General features: G+C 30.3%; 2 protein-coding genes across 3 annotated transcripts; one reads left to right on the top strand and one right to left on the bottom strand.

Annotated features, from left to right (window-relative positions):
• The first annotated feature begins 211 nt into the window (after window positions 1-211).
• On the top strand, window positions 212-2,893 carry LOC114185514 (pentatricopeptide repeat-containing protein At2g20710, mitochondrial). Its single transcript, XM_028073273.2, has 2 exons — window positions 212-634; window positions 1,375-2,893. The coding sequence occupies exons 1-2, from the start codon at window positions 374-376 to the stop codon at window positions 2,599-2,601; spliced, it is 1,488 nt and encodes a 495-aa protein (XP_027929074.1). The 5' UTR covers window positions 212-373; the 3' UTR covers window positions 2,602-2,893.
• A 6,114-nt stretch (window positions 2,894-9,007) lies between these two features.
• On the bottom strand, window positions 9,008-11,610 carry LOC114185679 (E3 ubiquitin-protein ligase RMA1H1-like). 2 transcript variants are annotated; one of them, XM_028073547.2, is made up of 2 exons: window positions 11,426-11,610; window positions 9,008-9,997 (listed from the first exon to the last, which is right to left on the bottom strand). In XM_028073547.2, the coding sequence occupies exon 2, from the start codon at window positions 9,951-9,953 to the stop codon at window positions 9,183-9,185; it is 771 nt and encodes a 256-aa protein (XP_027929348.1). In that variant the 5' UTR covers window positions 9,954-9,997; window positions 11,426-11,610; the 3' UTR covers window positions 9,008-9,182. The 2 variants fall into 2 exon arrangements, with proteins under 2 accessions (XP_027929348.1, XP_085529001.1); XM_085672875.1 differs by lacking the exon at window positions 11,426-11,610 and adding an exon at window positions 11,127-11,419.
• Between the last annotated feature and the right edge of the window lie 3,757 nt (window positions 11,611-15,367).

The following is a 15,367-nucleotide window of genomic DNA, read 5'->3' as shown; positions in this document are numbered from 1 at the left end:
CTGCTTCTAGGTCAACGAGATTCTTTTTGAGGTACAGGCTGCAGCAAATTCGTTGGGGTACAGTGCGGTTAAAACATTTTTTACTGTTTTTTTTTCCTTCTTCCTTTATTTTTTATAATGGACAAAACAAAAATGAAAATAAAGAAAGTTTTGGAGGTACAGGAGTAAGGGTTGGGGTTCAGGAGAACCCAACAACTTAAATTAAACATTTTTCAACCCGAAACTGGGCCTAGAACCCATTTCCTCGAAGGATTGCCAAACCCAAAAATGAAGAAAGAAATCTCTGTTATGCCCTCTCTCTGTGAGTGTACTGAGAAAGCTAGGTAGCAGTGCGTGAAGAGAGTTGAGTTAAGATCGACGAGAGGGAAGAAACATGATGCTAATACGGTCAAGATGCAAACTTGTGAAAAATTTTAGCATTTCTGTTTCTGGGTCTCTTGGAATATGCATGCACTCGACGAAAAGCGTGTTGGAGAGTCTTGAAAATCGTGTGTTCAAGGTTGGGGACCCTAGGATTCCAGTGGTTCCTATTCTGAACCAATGGGTCGAAGAAGGCAGAGAAGTCACCTACTCTCAGTTCCATGATATCGTTCGTCGCCTCTCTCAATTTCGTCGCTTCACACATGCCCTTCAGGTAATTTCACAATCAACATTTTCATGAAAAAAAAAAATCATGTACTTTTAAATGCATAATATTCATGGATCAGTGGAGTGTTTAACTTATGTTTGGATTGAGGAAATGGTGGAGTGGAATAGAAGATACCTGTTTTTGAGGTTTTGTTTGGTTGATTGTTTGAATGAAATGTATTGGAACCTGTTAAAATGCATTCTACTCAATCCCACTTTTACTCCCTTAATGAAATTATTATTTACTTCTTGTATTTAAATTGTTCACTTGATTCGTATACTTGTGGTCATTTTTGTTTTAGTCCTATTAAGTTTAAGTTCCTATCCTAGTCTTGCATACAAGGTTAAGTTTTGCTAGTGATAAATCGCTACAAAGTTTACATTTTTGGGTATAGGAACTGAAACCTAAATGAGAACAACTACAAAGACCAAATGATTAGTTTAATCTAGTTTTATTTCTCCAAACAATGAAATGGTGATTTTATTCTATTCCATATTCACTTACTATTAGATACACAGACATAACCTAAGTCTTTCTGGTTTTTGGTGATATAGAGAAGCTAATTGAGAGGTAGAATTCTATTCCAAGTTCTGTTGAATTCTATTCCTAGTTGCGTGGATACTCGTGTGCTTATTTCTTCTTCAATATATTGTGCTGTATCGTATTTGACCCCTTTAAAATCAAGGAAACATGGTTCTAGTTACATAGTTTTTTAATTAGAGTGACTGAAATATGTTTTTTGGTAGGTGATGGAATGGATGTGTAATGAAAGGAACTATGACTTGTCTCCAGGAGGCATTGCAATACAGATCGACCTAATTTCAAAAGTCCATGGTCTTGAACAAGCTGATAGATATTTTAGAAGTATCCCTGATGCTAAAATTGGGTTTAAGATATATGCTGCACTTTTAAGATGCTATGTGGAGCATAAATCTCTGGAGGAAGCAGAGGCTGTCATGAAGAAAATTAAGAAGTTTCCTCCTCTGGATATAACTGAGTGTTATAATCTGATGCTGAAACTATATGGTCAAATGGGTAAGTATGAAAAATTGGATAGGTTGGTGCGAGAAATGAAAGAGAAAGATCTCTGTAATGCTCGAACATATATGTTTCAGTTAAATGCATATGTGGCCGCCACAGACATAGAGGGGATGGAGAAGTTACTTATGCAAATGGAAGCTGATCCCTTTGCAACTGTGGACTGGTATACATACTGTAATGCAGCAAATGCTTATAGGAAAGTACATAATATTGAGAAGGTCACGGCCATGTTAAAGAAATCAGAGCATTTAGCCAAAGGCAAGAATAGGAGACTTGCTTATGAATCTATTCAAACTATTTATGCTGTTATTGGGAACAAGGATGAGGTTTATAGGCTTTGGAATGTTTGCAAAAGTCTTAAAAATTCCTGCAACAACTCAAGTTACATATGTATGTTGAGCTCTTTAGTAAAGTTGGATGACATTGAGGGGGCAGAGAAGATTTTGGAAGAATGGGAATCTCAATATGCAAATTTTGATTCCAGAATTCCAAATTTAATGATCAGTGCTTATTGTAAATGGGGTCAGTTTGATAAGGCTGAGGCCTATATCAAAAGGCTTTTGGATGGTGGGAAGCCATTAGATGGAAGATCGTGGGACCGACTGGCGTGTGGCTATCGTGCAGATAATGATATGGAGAAAGCAGTTCAGGCAATGAAGAAAGCTGTCTCGGCAAATTTAGCAGGAAGGAAACCAGATCATGTCACTCTAGTTGCTTGTGTTAAATACCTGAAAGAAAAAGGAGACTTGGATTTGGCCCTTGAGATTCTTAAGTCATGCATAGAGAAAAAGCATATCTCAGTCACTTCCTATGATGGATTGGTAAGTTATGTTCATAATGTAAACCCAGATACAGAACCCCTTGATCTTATTAAAGGAGATTATCAAAAGTATACAAGTGAAAGCACTCAAGTTCTTGATGGGGAAAACTGATTGTTGAATCTAAATGGTAAGCAGACCTTCATTATCTGTGTTTTGTAAAGATATCCTTGATTTCTTTCCTCTGTTTTTAGAGGTTCGGTTGCTACTACCATCATCATCATCATCATCATGTTTCAGTGATGAAATTAGCTCATGATTTCTTTGCTGTCATACTCATTACCATTTAACCTATTTAGATTGTAGCTGCATAGGAGGATTACCATCTTCATTTTGACTTACACTTTGACCATATGCCTTGAGAATTTTCTCATTGAAGTATAAAAGTGTGTTTCCTTCGACTTCATATCTTGAACAAGTCTAGTTCGACTTTACAATTTAAGAATTTTTAAGACATCATGTCTTGAGTATCGCTCTATATCATAAACATCCAAAAAAAGGATGAAGATTGCTACATTAGAAGAAAAAAACTTGAATGAATCTTCTTAAATTACACGTAAAGTTTTATGTTGAATTACATCAAGAGTTTAAACGCTTCCTACAAATACTAAGAGTTGTACACTTAAACTATATAAGGAGTCTAAAAGCTTGTGGCTATCACAAAACAATGTGCTCAAATTTGTCTTTTGTACTCTTCTTTGTTTAGAATTAAAGATAGTACTCCAATCAACATGAAATAAACAATTTGTATTGATTTTTTTCATAGTTTAGCAATAAAGAGTTTGTGCCACTTAATCCTTTTAGCAATAGCCAATTTACATCAATCACTTATTGGTTAAGCACTAAAAATGGTGCACTTTCTAATCAGTTAGGCAATACAAGGTTTGGATTGTGTATTAAGCACTAGTCTTTGTATCTCAACCTCTACATTAGCCTTTAATTTGTGCATTAACTATTGTGCAATAATCTCTATTAAAAGAGTCTAATAAATCTCTTATTAAGTATTAATCACTATGTTTCGATCTTTACAAACAAGCATTAAACATTATGTTTCAATCTTTACAAACAAGCATTAAACATTATGTTTCAATCCTTATAACCAAGCATTAAATATTGTGTTTCATTCTTTATAAATAAACATTAAACAATGTGTTTCAATATTTATAAAAAAGCCACAGAAAATTATGTTTTAATCTTTATAAAACAAGCATTAAATATCCTGTTCTAATATTTATCAATAAACATTAAACATCATGCTTCATCATTTAGAAACAAACACTAAACAATTTACACAAAGTTGTGATTAAAATTATTCGGTCTATATACTCAAGTTCATAAAATCTTATAAAATGACAAAAATTGTTCATCCTTAAAAAAAGTGATCAATTGTTCAAATTTTAAACTTGAGAATTTAAACACCTATAAATATCTTAAAAATATTCACATATTAATTATCAACCAAAATTAATTAATAATCTTGCGAATGATCTTTAAATAAACCAATTATTATAATTCAATTGTTATCCTATGTCACTAACAATTTTTTTATTCATGATTTATAATATAATATGAATAATAATAAATGGAATTATTATTTAATTTTTATTATATTAATGACAATTCTTCTTAAATCTATGTAATAACATTTCTATCAAATGAAATATGATCTCATATTTACATATAGTTACTCAGTTACAATTATTTTTATTATTTAATCTTCTATTTATTTGAGAATAAAGAAAATATATATTGGAAGTGCAAAGGATATATATGATTTGATTAGGATACGCTTTACTTTAAAATAAGAACAAAGTGTGTCCTCAATTCATATAAAATTGTTTGAATTTAATAAGTAGTTTGATGTCTCTTTCACTATATATTTGCAATAAATATTTAAACAGTTTTACTTCATATAAAAGACACGTGGTCTGTACAAAAAAATGGAAAAATAAATCGTTTTAAATTTTTAAATATTGTCTGTGGTACCAAGTTTCTTTAAAGACAAAATTGAAGTTATGCATACCAAACCGACCAAGTAATTAATATATGGGAGACTTTTTATTAGATTTTACTATATTAAATGACAATCAATTAACTGCATTTTTTGTTAAGAATAAAAAATTATTGAATAAATAATAGGAGAGAAGAGTGAATAAATATAGGTTGAGAATTGTGAAAATAAGACTTTTAATTCAATTAAAACTGTTTCAATTATTTAAAGATAAATATGTTTTCTTTACTTATTCCTCGCGTATAACTTTATCATAAATTAATTTAAGTTGAAACGGGATGACGTGGTATTTAAACGCTAGTTTGTGAAAAAACTGAAAAGATGTGAATCTACATATTCTATTTATCTTTTCTTTTATTTACATACAATTGTACATTCATATAATATATAAAATTAAATTTTAAAGAGTTCTTTAATAATTCATGGTTCTCTTATCAATGAATTTATTTTATTTACTTGATTTTTCAATTTAAATAAAATCGATTAACAATTATTAAAGACTAATAGATATCATTCATAATACTGTACCTCATAACTAATATTTATGAGCATTTATGGAAGACATCTATGGAATACTTTTTACAAATTTTATATATAAATGCCCACAGGTACTTATTTTATTTGTCATTCCTTATTATTATATTAATAAAGTTGTCTGAAGTAATAAGAAAGTTCAATTTCTTCACATGCATATTATTGCAAAAATATTTCCCATTGTCTACGTTCAAACAAATTGGATATTAAACATCAAACTCTTAATCACTTGCTTATAAGACCTTAGAAGTGACAAGGTAGACTCTGTGTGATAAAGCAACCCAAATAAATAAAAAACAAAAAACATTGTAATTTTGAAATAGAAAATGAAAGCAATTTAGTTGGATTGATCTATCAAACCTCTCATCAAATGCAAACACCTTCTCCATGTAGCTCCCCAGATGGTGATTGGTAAGTAATTAATCACCATCAATAATCTTCAGTGTAAACAAAAGTTTGAAAATGATGCTGCAATTACATACCCTTCTAAAAGGGTAACCTATTATAGAACCAGTTTGCGTGAAAAATCTGTCTGCACTCTGATCTGAAATTGGAATCAGTCTTTTTGATGCTTACAAGTTATTCATCAACCACTTTAAGAGATTAGCCCTCTGAGTCACTTTCATTCAACAAAACTAGTAGAAAAGAACAATCTTTTCTGATAATCTTCTGTTTCAGGATCAAAACTGAGAAGGCAATGGCTTTGCGTCTGGGGTTGGGAACATTCTGTTTTTAGCTTCACTCAAGAGATATTTCTGATGCTGATTCAGAACTTTTGGCATTTTCCATACATGTTTGTTCTTAATGATTAAATTTTGTTGACAAATGCATCTTTGCTTAGGAAATGCATCAATAATGGATCTGATAGAAATTATTTATGTTATAAACTGATTAGAAACGTGTTTTGGAAATGAGTTTAGTATAGTACATTTTGTCTCGATAAAACAGTAAAACTGTTTTGAATTATAGTAATAAATGTTGTTTCTGAAAATGTGGATCAATTCCACTCACTAGAAAAGTGGGAAATATCTCAAAACCAATTCTGGTGTTTGCAAAATTGCTGCCGAGGATCAAGAAAACTTGCTAATTATAGCGTACTGATGGTTGAAAATAAAAGAAATATACGAAAAGATGACTCTGTATTATTTATCGTATAGAAATTGTTACAAGAAGTGGATTATATTGTATTATATAATACACAAAGTTAATCCTAAAGTTACCCGTAAATGAACCTAAAACAGGGGTCTATGCTAAATGTTAACATAAGTCTATGTTCTAGGTTCATTTATATGTGACTTGTGACTTTTAGGATTAACTTTGTGTATATATATAACACCCCTTGTAATATAATCCGATACAATCATCTTCTTATATATTTCTTTGAACAATCCATGATTAAGAAATAATTCTTGCAGTAATTCTTCTTTCCTAAACTTTAGGTTAATTTTTATGATTGAGAAGAGATTCTTGTAATAGTTCATCTTTCCTACTTGATCGCAATTTTATTTTCTTTAAGGCGTTTTTGGAGGTTTTGCAACATGTTTTTTATGTCATTTTAAGGTATTTGCAATCCTCTAATATTGGGTTTCTATCCTATTTTGTTCGTTGCTTCCGCTGTGTGGTTCGCATTTCTATTTTTGTATTTTGTTATGGTGACTTGTAAGGATGATTCTCTTCTGTTTATCAGATGGGAAAAATTATTCCTGTTGGAGTTATGTTATGAAAAAATTTATTCATGAAAAATCAATGTGGGATTATATTTCATGTGTTAAGGCAAAACTGATTGACACCAAAGTCAATGATTATGCTACTATAGTAGAGATGTAGTAGAGATATAGGAAGTTGATGACGCTAAATTATCACTTGGTCAATAATTCTATCATACACTCATCGAAATTGGCAAAATATGATAGCATAAGGAGGTATGAGATCACTTATCTTAATTAAATACACAGTCTAATTTTGTCAAATAGTGTCAACTTGAGACAGATATTCGTGCACTAAAGCAAGATGACATAAGTATTCAAGACTTTTATTCTGTCATGACAACCCTATAGGATCAACTTGCCTTGACTAAGCTTGCAAAATTGAGTGCTTTTGTATCGTATATTACTCTTAAGGAATCACAACGTTTGGTTCAATTTCTTATGGCCTTGCGAAGTGATTTTGAAAGTTAATGTGATTCAGTTTGGCTTTGCATCCCTCTACCTTTTATTAATTTTATTGTTAATGAATTATTAACGAAGGAAATTAGACTTGCTTTCCAGCCACAGGCCAACATAATCTTGCAATCTTAAGGTACATCATCACCAAATATATCTTTTTACAAATGGATCACTGACTTAGGTGTCACTAATCATATCTCACATCATTTGCCTTCTTTTGTTCGTTATCACCTAACTCATCCAAGTCAATTATAACAGTTAATAGTGGTTCAATTCTATTATCTGGTATTGATACCATTGTGACACCATCATAGGGTTGTCATAAAAAATAAAAGTCTTGAATGTTCATGTCATATTGTTTCAATGCACGAATATTTATCTCAAATTTATATTGTTTGGCAAAATTAGACTATGTATACAATTGAGATAAATGATCTCATACCTCATTTGCAGTATCATATTTTGTCAATTGGGTATCATCGAGTGTGTGACATAATTATTGAACCTAGTGATAATTTTAGAGTTGTCAACTTCTCATATCTCTAAAGTGGTAGCATAATTATCGGCTATGGTCTTAATTGATTTTGTCTTAACACCTGAAACTGAAACATAACCTCGCATGGACTTTCCACGAAGAAAGTTTTTCATAATATAACTCTAATAGGAATAATGTCTACCATCCAATTACACACTAACATGACGGAAGATAATCAGATTTACGAGTTGTCATAACAAATCGAAAACAAAATAGAAATGCAAATCACACAGTGAAAGCAACATAAAAAACATAATACAAATCCAAAATTAAATAATTGCAAATACCTTCAAATGACATAATGAAGATGGTGCGAAACCTAAAAAAAATACCTTAAGACAGAAAACGAAATCACGATCTGATGAAATGAAATCTGCAGAAAACTAACGAAATTTGGTAAAACATAGTAAAACTTGCAAAAGAGACTTAAGGTTTAGGAAAGAAAAATTATTACAATAATTCCTTCCCAATCCCAAATCATTTGAAACTCTTAATATCATGTAAAAAATAAAGAAATATGTGAAAAACAAGATTGTGTATTATTTGTTGTATAAAAATAGTTACAAAAAATATATTATATAATACACAAAACTAACCTAAAATCACAATTAAATGGACCTAAAACATGATTTATGTTAACACTGATATAATATAACCCCATTTTGAAGGCCGAAAACAAGAGTTTGCTTGCCCCCAACTTTACTTCATCGATTTCCATCCCCCAATTCCCTTACCCCTTTTTATCTCTCATTTGTAAATAAAACATAATTAAATAGATTATCCAAAGCCAACATAAACATTACCTAGAGTTCCTTTTTCAAAAAAAAAAATATATATTAACTCCTTTGAAAAAAAGCCATGACTACAAAACCAAGTTTAGGTATTACTTTTATTCCATTTTTCATAGAAATTTGAATGAAAATTATCCAATTCCTGCCTTCATTCAGAAGCAAAGCCACCCTACACGCTACACGGAATCCTAGAAAAGCATGCAAGCCAAATTATATAACTTACATCTTCTGCTATATACACAGAACCTCTGAACAATGAATGCATAAAGAATCCGGAAATGTAAGATAGTTTAGCTTACAAAAAACTGAAAGTCCAAATTGAGCACAAATGCAAACTTACGCAAACATCTATTTCAGGGATTATAAAAATAACGTATGATCTACCCATCAAATTGTTTACCACACATATTTCGGGGCTTATAATATGACAATAGTTTAACCTTGTTCTTTTTCTACCACTATAGAAAACATTGAACACAAATGCTAATACGATAAACATTTATTCATTAAGTCCACAATTAAGCTATGTACCAAAACGGGCCTGTTACAAACATCTAAACATCAAACAACTCTAAAATATATGATGCTTCTAGCAGAATCCGCATAGTGCTTGTATTCTATACAGGGATGTGTAGCAGAAAAAAAATATGGAATAGCAATCAGAATAAGAGAAGACACAAAACTAGGCAACAAAGGAGGAAAAATGTGATTCTATTGAGTGACCTATCAACTTGCATTAAGTGCCTTCGGACCCTTGGATTACTGTTCCCTGAAGGATCATATGAATTTGGGTATGTGTAGATGTTAGTCAACTGGTTTCCAAAGACCCTTGCATATATCATCTCTCCAAAGATTCCGTATGTTGGATCAAATGCATTGGCTAGTGAACCACCAGCGTTGAACATTGGTGAAGGGTAACTGCCAGGAATTGAGTTGAACTGTTGAGGATGATTGGGATAATGGCGGTGATGATAAACATGTCGGGAAAAAGTTTCAGAATCCCGTGATCTTGATGAGTTGGTCAGCCATGAAGGACCAAGGGGTCTTCTTGGTATCACAATCCCTACTTGGTGACCTTTTCCTTTGGAAGGTAGTGTGCTTTGGTCACGGCCATATAGTGGAACAAGTGATGACTCTGAGATTTCTGATTTGCACACTGGACATTGTTGCTTCTCTTCATTTTCGGAGGAGCCACTTTGGAAGTTAAGCCATTTGTAAATGCAGGGCCAGCAATAGAGATGACCACAGAGAGTAACCACTGGATCTTGCACACAGTCCAGACAGATGTTGCACTCAAAGCCACTGGAGGCTTTTTTATCTGAATCTGCAATATCATCATCACCACCACATTTCCATGTCTTCAGAGATGATTTATCTTCAAAGGAATCCAACTGGGGCACAACGTCCTCAAAATACTGGTTTAAGGCCATGTCTCCTTTGTCTTGTGCTAATGTTCTGTGCAGTGCGCCTGAATCTGAAGAAAAAAGTGCAAGAACAGTAAGTGTCTGCCAATAGGTAATCCACAATCCATCAATGCTAAAAGGTCTAGAAATAGGTACACAAATTAATATGGAAAAAACTGCTAGAAATTAGGAGTTTTAAATGAAAACAAAAATGCATCCAGAACAAGTCATTCATTCTTTACTTGAAAGCTTTGTACAAGGCCAGTGAACAATCAATTCAGATTTTGATTTGGCGTCTTGAATTCTCTAGAACCTCTCTGGAAATTTTCCCAAAGTGATTAAGATAGAACACCAAGTTTTGGTAGGAAAGCGAGTAGGTTAACATCAGCTCACCTACCAAATTTTTCAGTTGTTTCAACACAAGTATCATGTGATTCAATTTGTTCAATCACCAAATTTGTCAGCTATGGAGAGAGCTACCAGACAAAAATGTTTAATTTTCTTATGAGCAATTAGTGTTAGAAATAACCCCGTAATTGTGATGTCCCTTTTAAAGAAAAAAGAACTAATATTCCGTGTAAACACTAAACTACTTAAGGGATTGCAGTCACTAATTAACATTAATTGCGAGAACAAGAAGAAAAAAACATCAAAAACAAAAAGAGGATTGTTTCAGACTCACTACCCACCTACATGCTTATAGAAATAATCATAAATCTAATCTAAATAAGAAAGCTACAAATACAAAACTCTATCAGAATTATTTATTCAATGTAATGCACCCACTACCCCTTCCAAAAGTACATTCAGAAGAAAAGGTACAAAACGTATGCTTTCCAAAGAACTCGCCTTATTCAATGTAAATAGCAGTAGCAAAGTCAATGAATAGTCATAATAACGCCCCAAGCGTTAAATTAAGGAGGCGTTTCTATATAGAAAAGGTTCTTCTAATTAAGAAGCAACAAACCCTCCAAGCAGAAAAATATGACAAATCTCAGTGTTTCCCAGTATAAAAAAAAAAGGCAGGAAAACAACTTATACTATCAATAATGGCGATTAAATCTACGCTGTAATCCTAACTCAATCTCCATGCGACCGAGGTGAAAACCAAAATTGCTGAGTTGAAATTTATCAATATCAATTAAACAGATGAAAATTGACAGTAACCTTTAAGGCAAAAAGAAGAAGATTCCAGATTACATTATTTTTGACTAAGGGCGGAAAACTGAATACTAGGTTTCAGCTTTGAACATAAACCTCTGCAGAGAAAGTTCATTCCGACGATGCCACCCAAATAAAAAAAACCATTGTTGGAAACTATGAAGAACTCCAAAGCAGAGGGTCGAGTAAAAAACAAATTTTTTCCCGGTACTTTCGGAAAAGAGAGATTTTTTGTTGCAGATTTGAAAACCCAGATGAAAGCAAGAGGCTAAGGAAACAAGTAAAGCATAGGAGGCAATTGCAAGAAGAGTGATAGAAAAGGGTGTGTGAATACTTACAGATAAGAGAATAAAGGAAGAGAAGGTGTTGAGTATTGAAGGGGTGAAAGAAGGAATTGTGAGATGTGAATGAGTGCAAGAAGGAATGAATACAGAGAAAGGAAAAGAGTGGTGATTTGTTTTATAGGCAGAGAAGTCAGAGGAAGAGAAAGTTCAACAGAGTAGCTTCCATCAAGCTTCTACCATTACTGCCAAATAAATATTTTTTTATTGAAAGTTAAAAAAATAAAAAATAAAGTAAAATTTGGCCAACGGATCGGGCTCCTCTCTCCGCGGCTTGCCCACCGGATACTAAACTTCTTTACTGCCTATTTATTTTTTCTATCTTTCAAAAAACGTTAAAGATATTAAATTATATATTACATTTACTTTTTCATTAACTTTTACTAAATCATAATCAAATATACCATATTTATGTTCATAGAATTACTATATATCTTTTTAGCATAACTATTCGATGATTTTTAATTTAATAATTGATCGTTCAACTAAAAGTTATATATTTCTTTTTCTTTTTTGTGTGTGATCAAATCAACACTCGTTTTCGCTTATTTGTTTAGTTAATTCTTGTCCTTATCTGTGTTTTAAGAAATTGGTAATTACAATATGCGGGGAAATGTCAAACTACATATACTCTCAGTTAATAATTTAGTGTCTTTTAAGAGTGTTATTAGATCATTCAAATATTGCTTACACGGGTTAAAAGAAGAAAGTGTGAAAATTAATATATTGAAAAATGTAAAAATACGAAAAGACAAAATCTTAGTTTAATTTTCGACGTGATTGAAAATGTATTTGTAAGGAAAATATACATATAATTAATTATTTTGAAAACATAATAATTATATTCAACATACATATTTTATTATTATTATTATTTAAGTGTATGTAATTTATTATTATTTTTTAATATTTGCACTATTAATACGTATTTGTATAAGTTTTTCTGTTACAACAATATGAATAATTTAAATAAATGATTGAATATTGTTAATAAATATTTCTATATTATAAAGTATAAATAATTAAAAAAATACTAAAACAATACACAAAAAAGAATACAATTAAATAAATATTAAATATATGTTTTTACATTGTAATAAAATACATAATTAAAATAAAATATTTGAATAATAATTAAAACAAGATTAAATAATTAAAAACTTGATATGTTAAGTGGTTAATGCTAAAAATTTGATCGTATTTTTTTTTAATTTAAAAGTGATTTTAACTTTAATTTATGTATTAAAAATTATTTTCATGTGAAATTAAGTTTAGAGTTTTATTTAAATTTTTTTTAAATACATAAAAAATATATTTTATTACATCATCACATGAAAAATTAATATTTTTTATATTCTTTCTCTCCAATTAAATAACCTCTAAAATAAAATTTATAACAATTATTAGTTATAAAATCAATTATTCAAATTTGTAATAGAATCAAAGATATTGTTCATAAAGGCTAAAATTATGTTAGTGTTAACTTAATCATAAACATAGAAAATTTTAATCCGGTGATATGATTATTATATTCATATTCTTCTTTTTCTTTCTTTAATTGAAATACTACACACCTTTATTTTTAATCAACTCTAATTGTTATATAAAGAAAGTGAATTACTCAATAAGAGCATTTTTATGGTATCAGAGCATTTTTATGTTATCCATTCTTCAATTATCCATTTCTCGCTCTGATATCACGTGAATTCAGAACAATCAAATTAACATCACTGTAAAAAGAAAAATTATGGACTTTAATAGAATTGCAGCATGTCAACATTACGATATGCTATGCAATATATATATATATATATATATATATATAATGTTATTATTATATTTGTACATATTAACACTTTTAAAAAATTAAAACTACAATATCGTGATTTATTAACAATCAACTGTTTTTATAATATAGTAAAAACATATCCTTGAAACAAAATATGATAATCTTAATAACTTCAAATTATATCATTGAGAAAATAGAAAAATTTTGTAATAAAATAAATAAGAAAGTTCTTTTAAGTCAAAAAAAAAACTAAGAGCAATAGTAATCTAAAAAGATGATATTGAAATATTTTATTATTAAAATTTAAATTATAAATAAAAAATTTTATTAATTAAGTTTCATTTTATAAGAACCACGTAGTTTATCTCAAACTTTTTCGGTTGGCAAGGTCAAATTTTGTATCTGATTCGTTTTTCAAACGTAATAAGTTTATTTTTCTCTCTCTTTAAAGTGTATTAGCCTTTTTAAATGTGTGTATAGTGGGCGTATGTGGTTAAATGTATTATTTAAAAGCTCTAGATGAATCTCTATTCAATTAGGAGTGTTAGGGTATGATCAGATCATTTATCTGAGCTTTCCTTATGCATATGTTGTCTTATTTGTGATCAGGGGTACCTAAAGGCAGAAAAGTGGTTTGTGCTTGCTCATAATCAGGTAAGAGAAGTTAGATATTTAAAATTGATGGTATTATTGAATGATATTGTTGTTGAATTTCCTAATTGAGTGTAGTTGAATTTGATGTATGATGCAATTTTGCATGTTTGATAGTGTGAATTGTTGAAATGGTTGAATTAATGTTTTTGTTAAAATTGATACATATATTTGGGATTTGATGAGGACTTTGTTTCAAAAATATGTAAATTTGGCACAATTGATTTCAATTGGCATATTTTGAACTTGTATAATTTGGTTTAACTTGTTAAAGGAAAGAAAAGTATTTGTTGTGCCAATTGAATCAACTTCACATATCTCATATAAATATGAATTATGGAGACTCGTTAGGCAAATGTTACACTCACTGAGCAAGAAGCAAGATTCACAAAGTTAGTGAGGTAGGAGAGGATCACTCGTTGAGCGAGAATATTTTTGTGAAAAGTTAGAGAAATAAGAGTGTGCCCTCACTGAATTTTTAAACATTTTATTCCAATACCCATTGGTTTGGCGAGCCTTTTTGTTGCTTAGCGAGAAAGGGGTTGCTAATAAGATGTTTCATTGGTTTTGAGAAAAGGGGGTTTTATAAATGAAATGTTTATTTGATTTTAAGAAAGATGGATTGATTGAAAATGTTTTATAATGATTTCAAATGTTGGTTAATTATTGAAAGAAATTTAATGTGTGAAATGATTGAGATGGGAAATGCTTTAAATGTAAATATGATGAGGTATACAATGTGTAAGATGTGAAGTGATGGAAGTGAAATGGTTTTCAAGGGAGAAAGTATTTCGCTCTTGTGTAAGGTGTATTGAATAGAAACTCGATAGGAGATTATCTAGACTTTATTCACATGGAGGAATACATTCAGGTAGTGAGAGTCGATGGAGATTTCTATGACCGAAAATTGATTTGAAAGAAAACCCTTTTGTCGTGTTATAATGAACTTATCATGTCATGTAAGAGGACTAGGTAGAGTCCTAATATCATAAGCCAACATCTATCCAGAGCCTCATAGCAAATATATAATTTGAGTTTAATTCAATACATGAAATCCTCCAAGGGTAGTAGTTATAGTTGGTGTAGATATCGTGAATATTTAGTAGAATTATTTGTGAGTGATTGTTTATTTAAGTCCTTTGTCTGTTTGTAAATCTTTTCCTTTTCAAATATATTAGCTTACCCTAATTTGTAATTATATATTTTTTCTGTTATGATTATTTATTTGCATCGCAACATGAGATTATATAGATTAGGATCCTCAATAATGAATTAGCTTAGAGGGATGGTATAGAATATTATAATATTGTTTTGCTTAATTACTAAATTTTGGAATAGTTTAAATTAGTAAAGTGGTTCTATTGGGGGGTTAAAAGTTTAGTTAGTGGAAAAAAAGTGAAGCATAAAATTATTTAAATTAAAGGAAAGAAAAAAAAATTGAAGTGAAGAGAAATATATTTATTTATAATTAATATGTTTTTTAATATTACTATTTTAAT

The sequence above is a fragment of the Vigna unguiculata genome, chromosome 5 (assembly GCF_037176805.1).
Source record: "Vigna unguiculata cultivar grain cowpea cultivar isolate G323 ecotype 2 chromosome 5, ASM3717680v1, whole genome shotgun sequence".
Taxonomy (NCBI): domain Eukaryota; kingdom Viridiplantae; phylum Streptophyta; class Magnoliopsida; order Fabales; family Fabaceae; genus Vigna; species Vigna unguiculata.
The sequence above is the reverse complement of the archived record's forward strand: the minus strand, read 5'-3'. Positions and strand labels throughout refer to the sequence as shown.

Bases quoted from the DNA above. Each gene is read 5' to 3' on its own strand.
- LOC114185514 (XM_028073273.2), top strand. From the start codon at position 374: ATGATGCTAATACGGTCAAGATGCAAACTTGTGAAAAATTTTAGCATT. The intron at 635-1,374 runs GTAATTTCACAA...GTTTTTTGGTAG, and splicing joins GCTTCACACATGCCCTTCAG to GTGATGGAATGGATGTGTAA.
- LOC114185679 (XM_028073547.2), bottom strand. From the start codon at position 9,953: ATGGCCTTAAACCAGTATTTTGAGGACGTTGTGCCCCAGTTGGATTCC.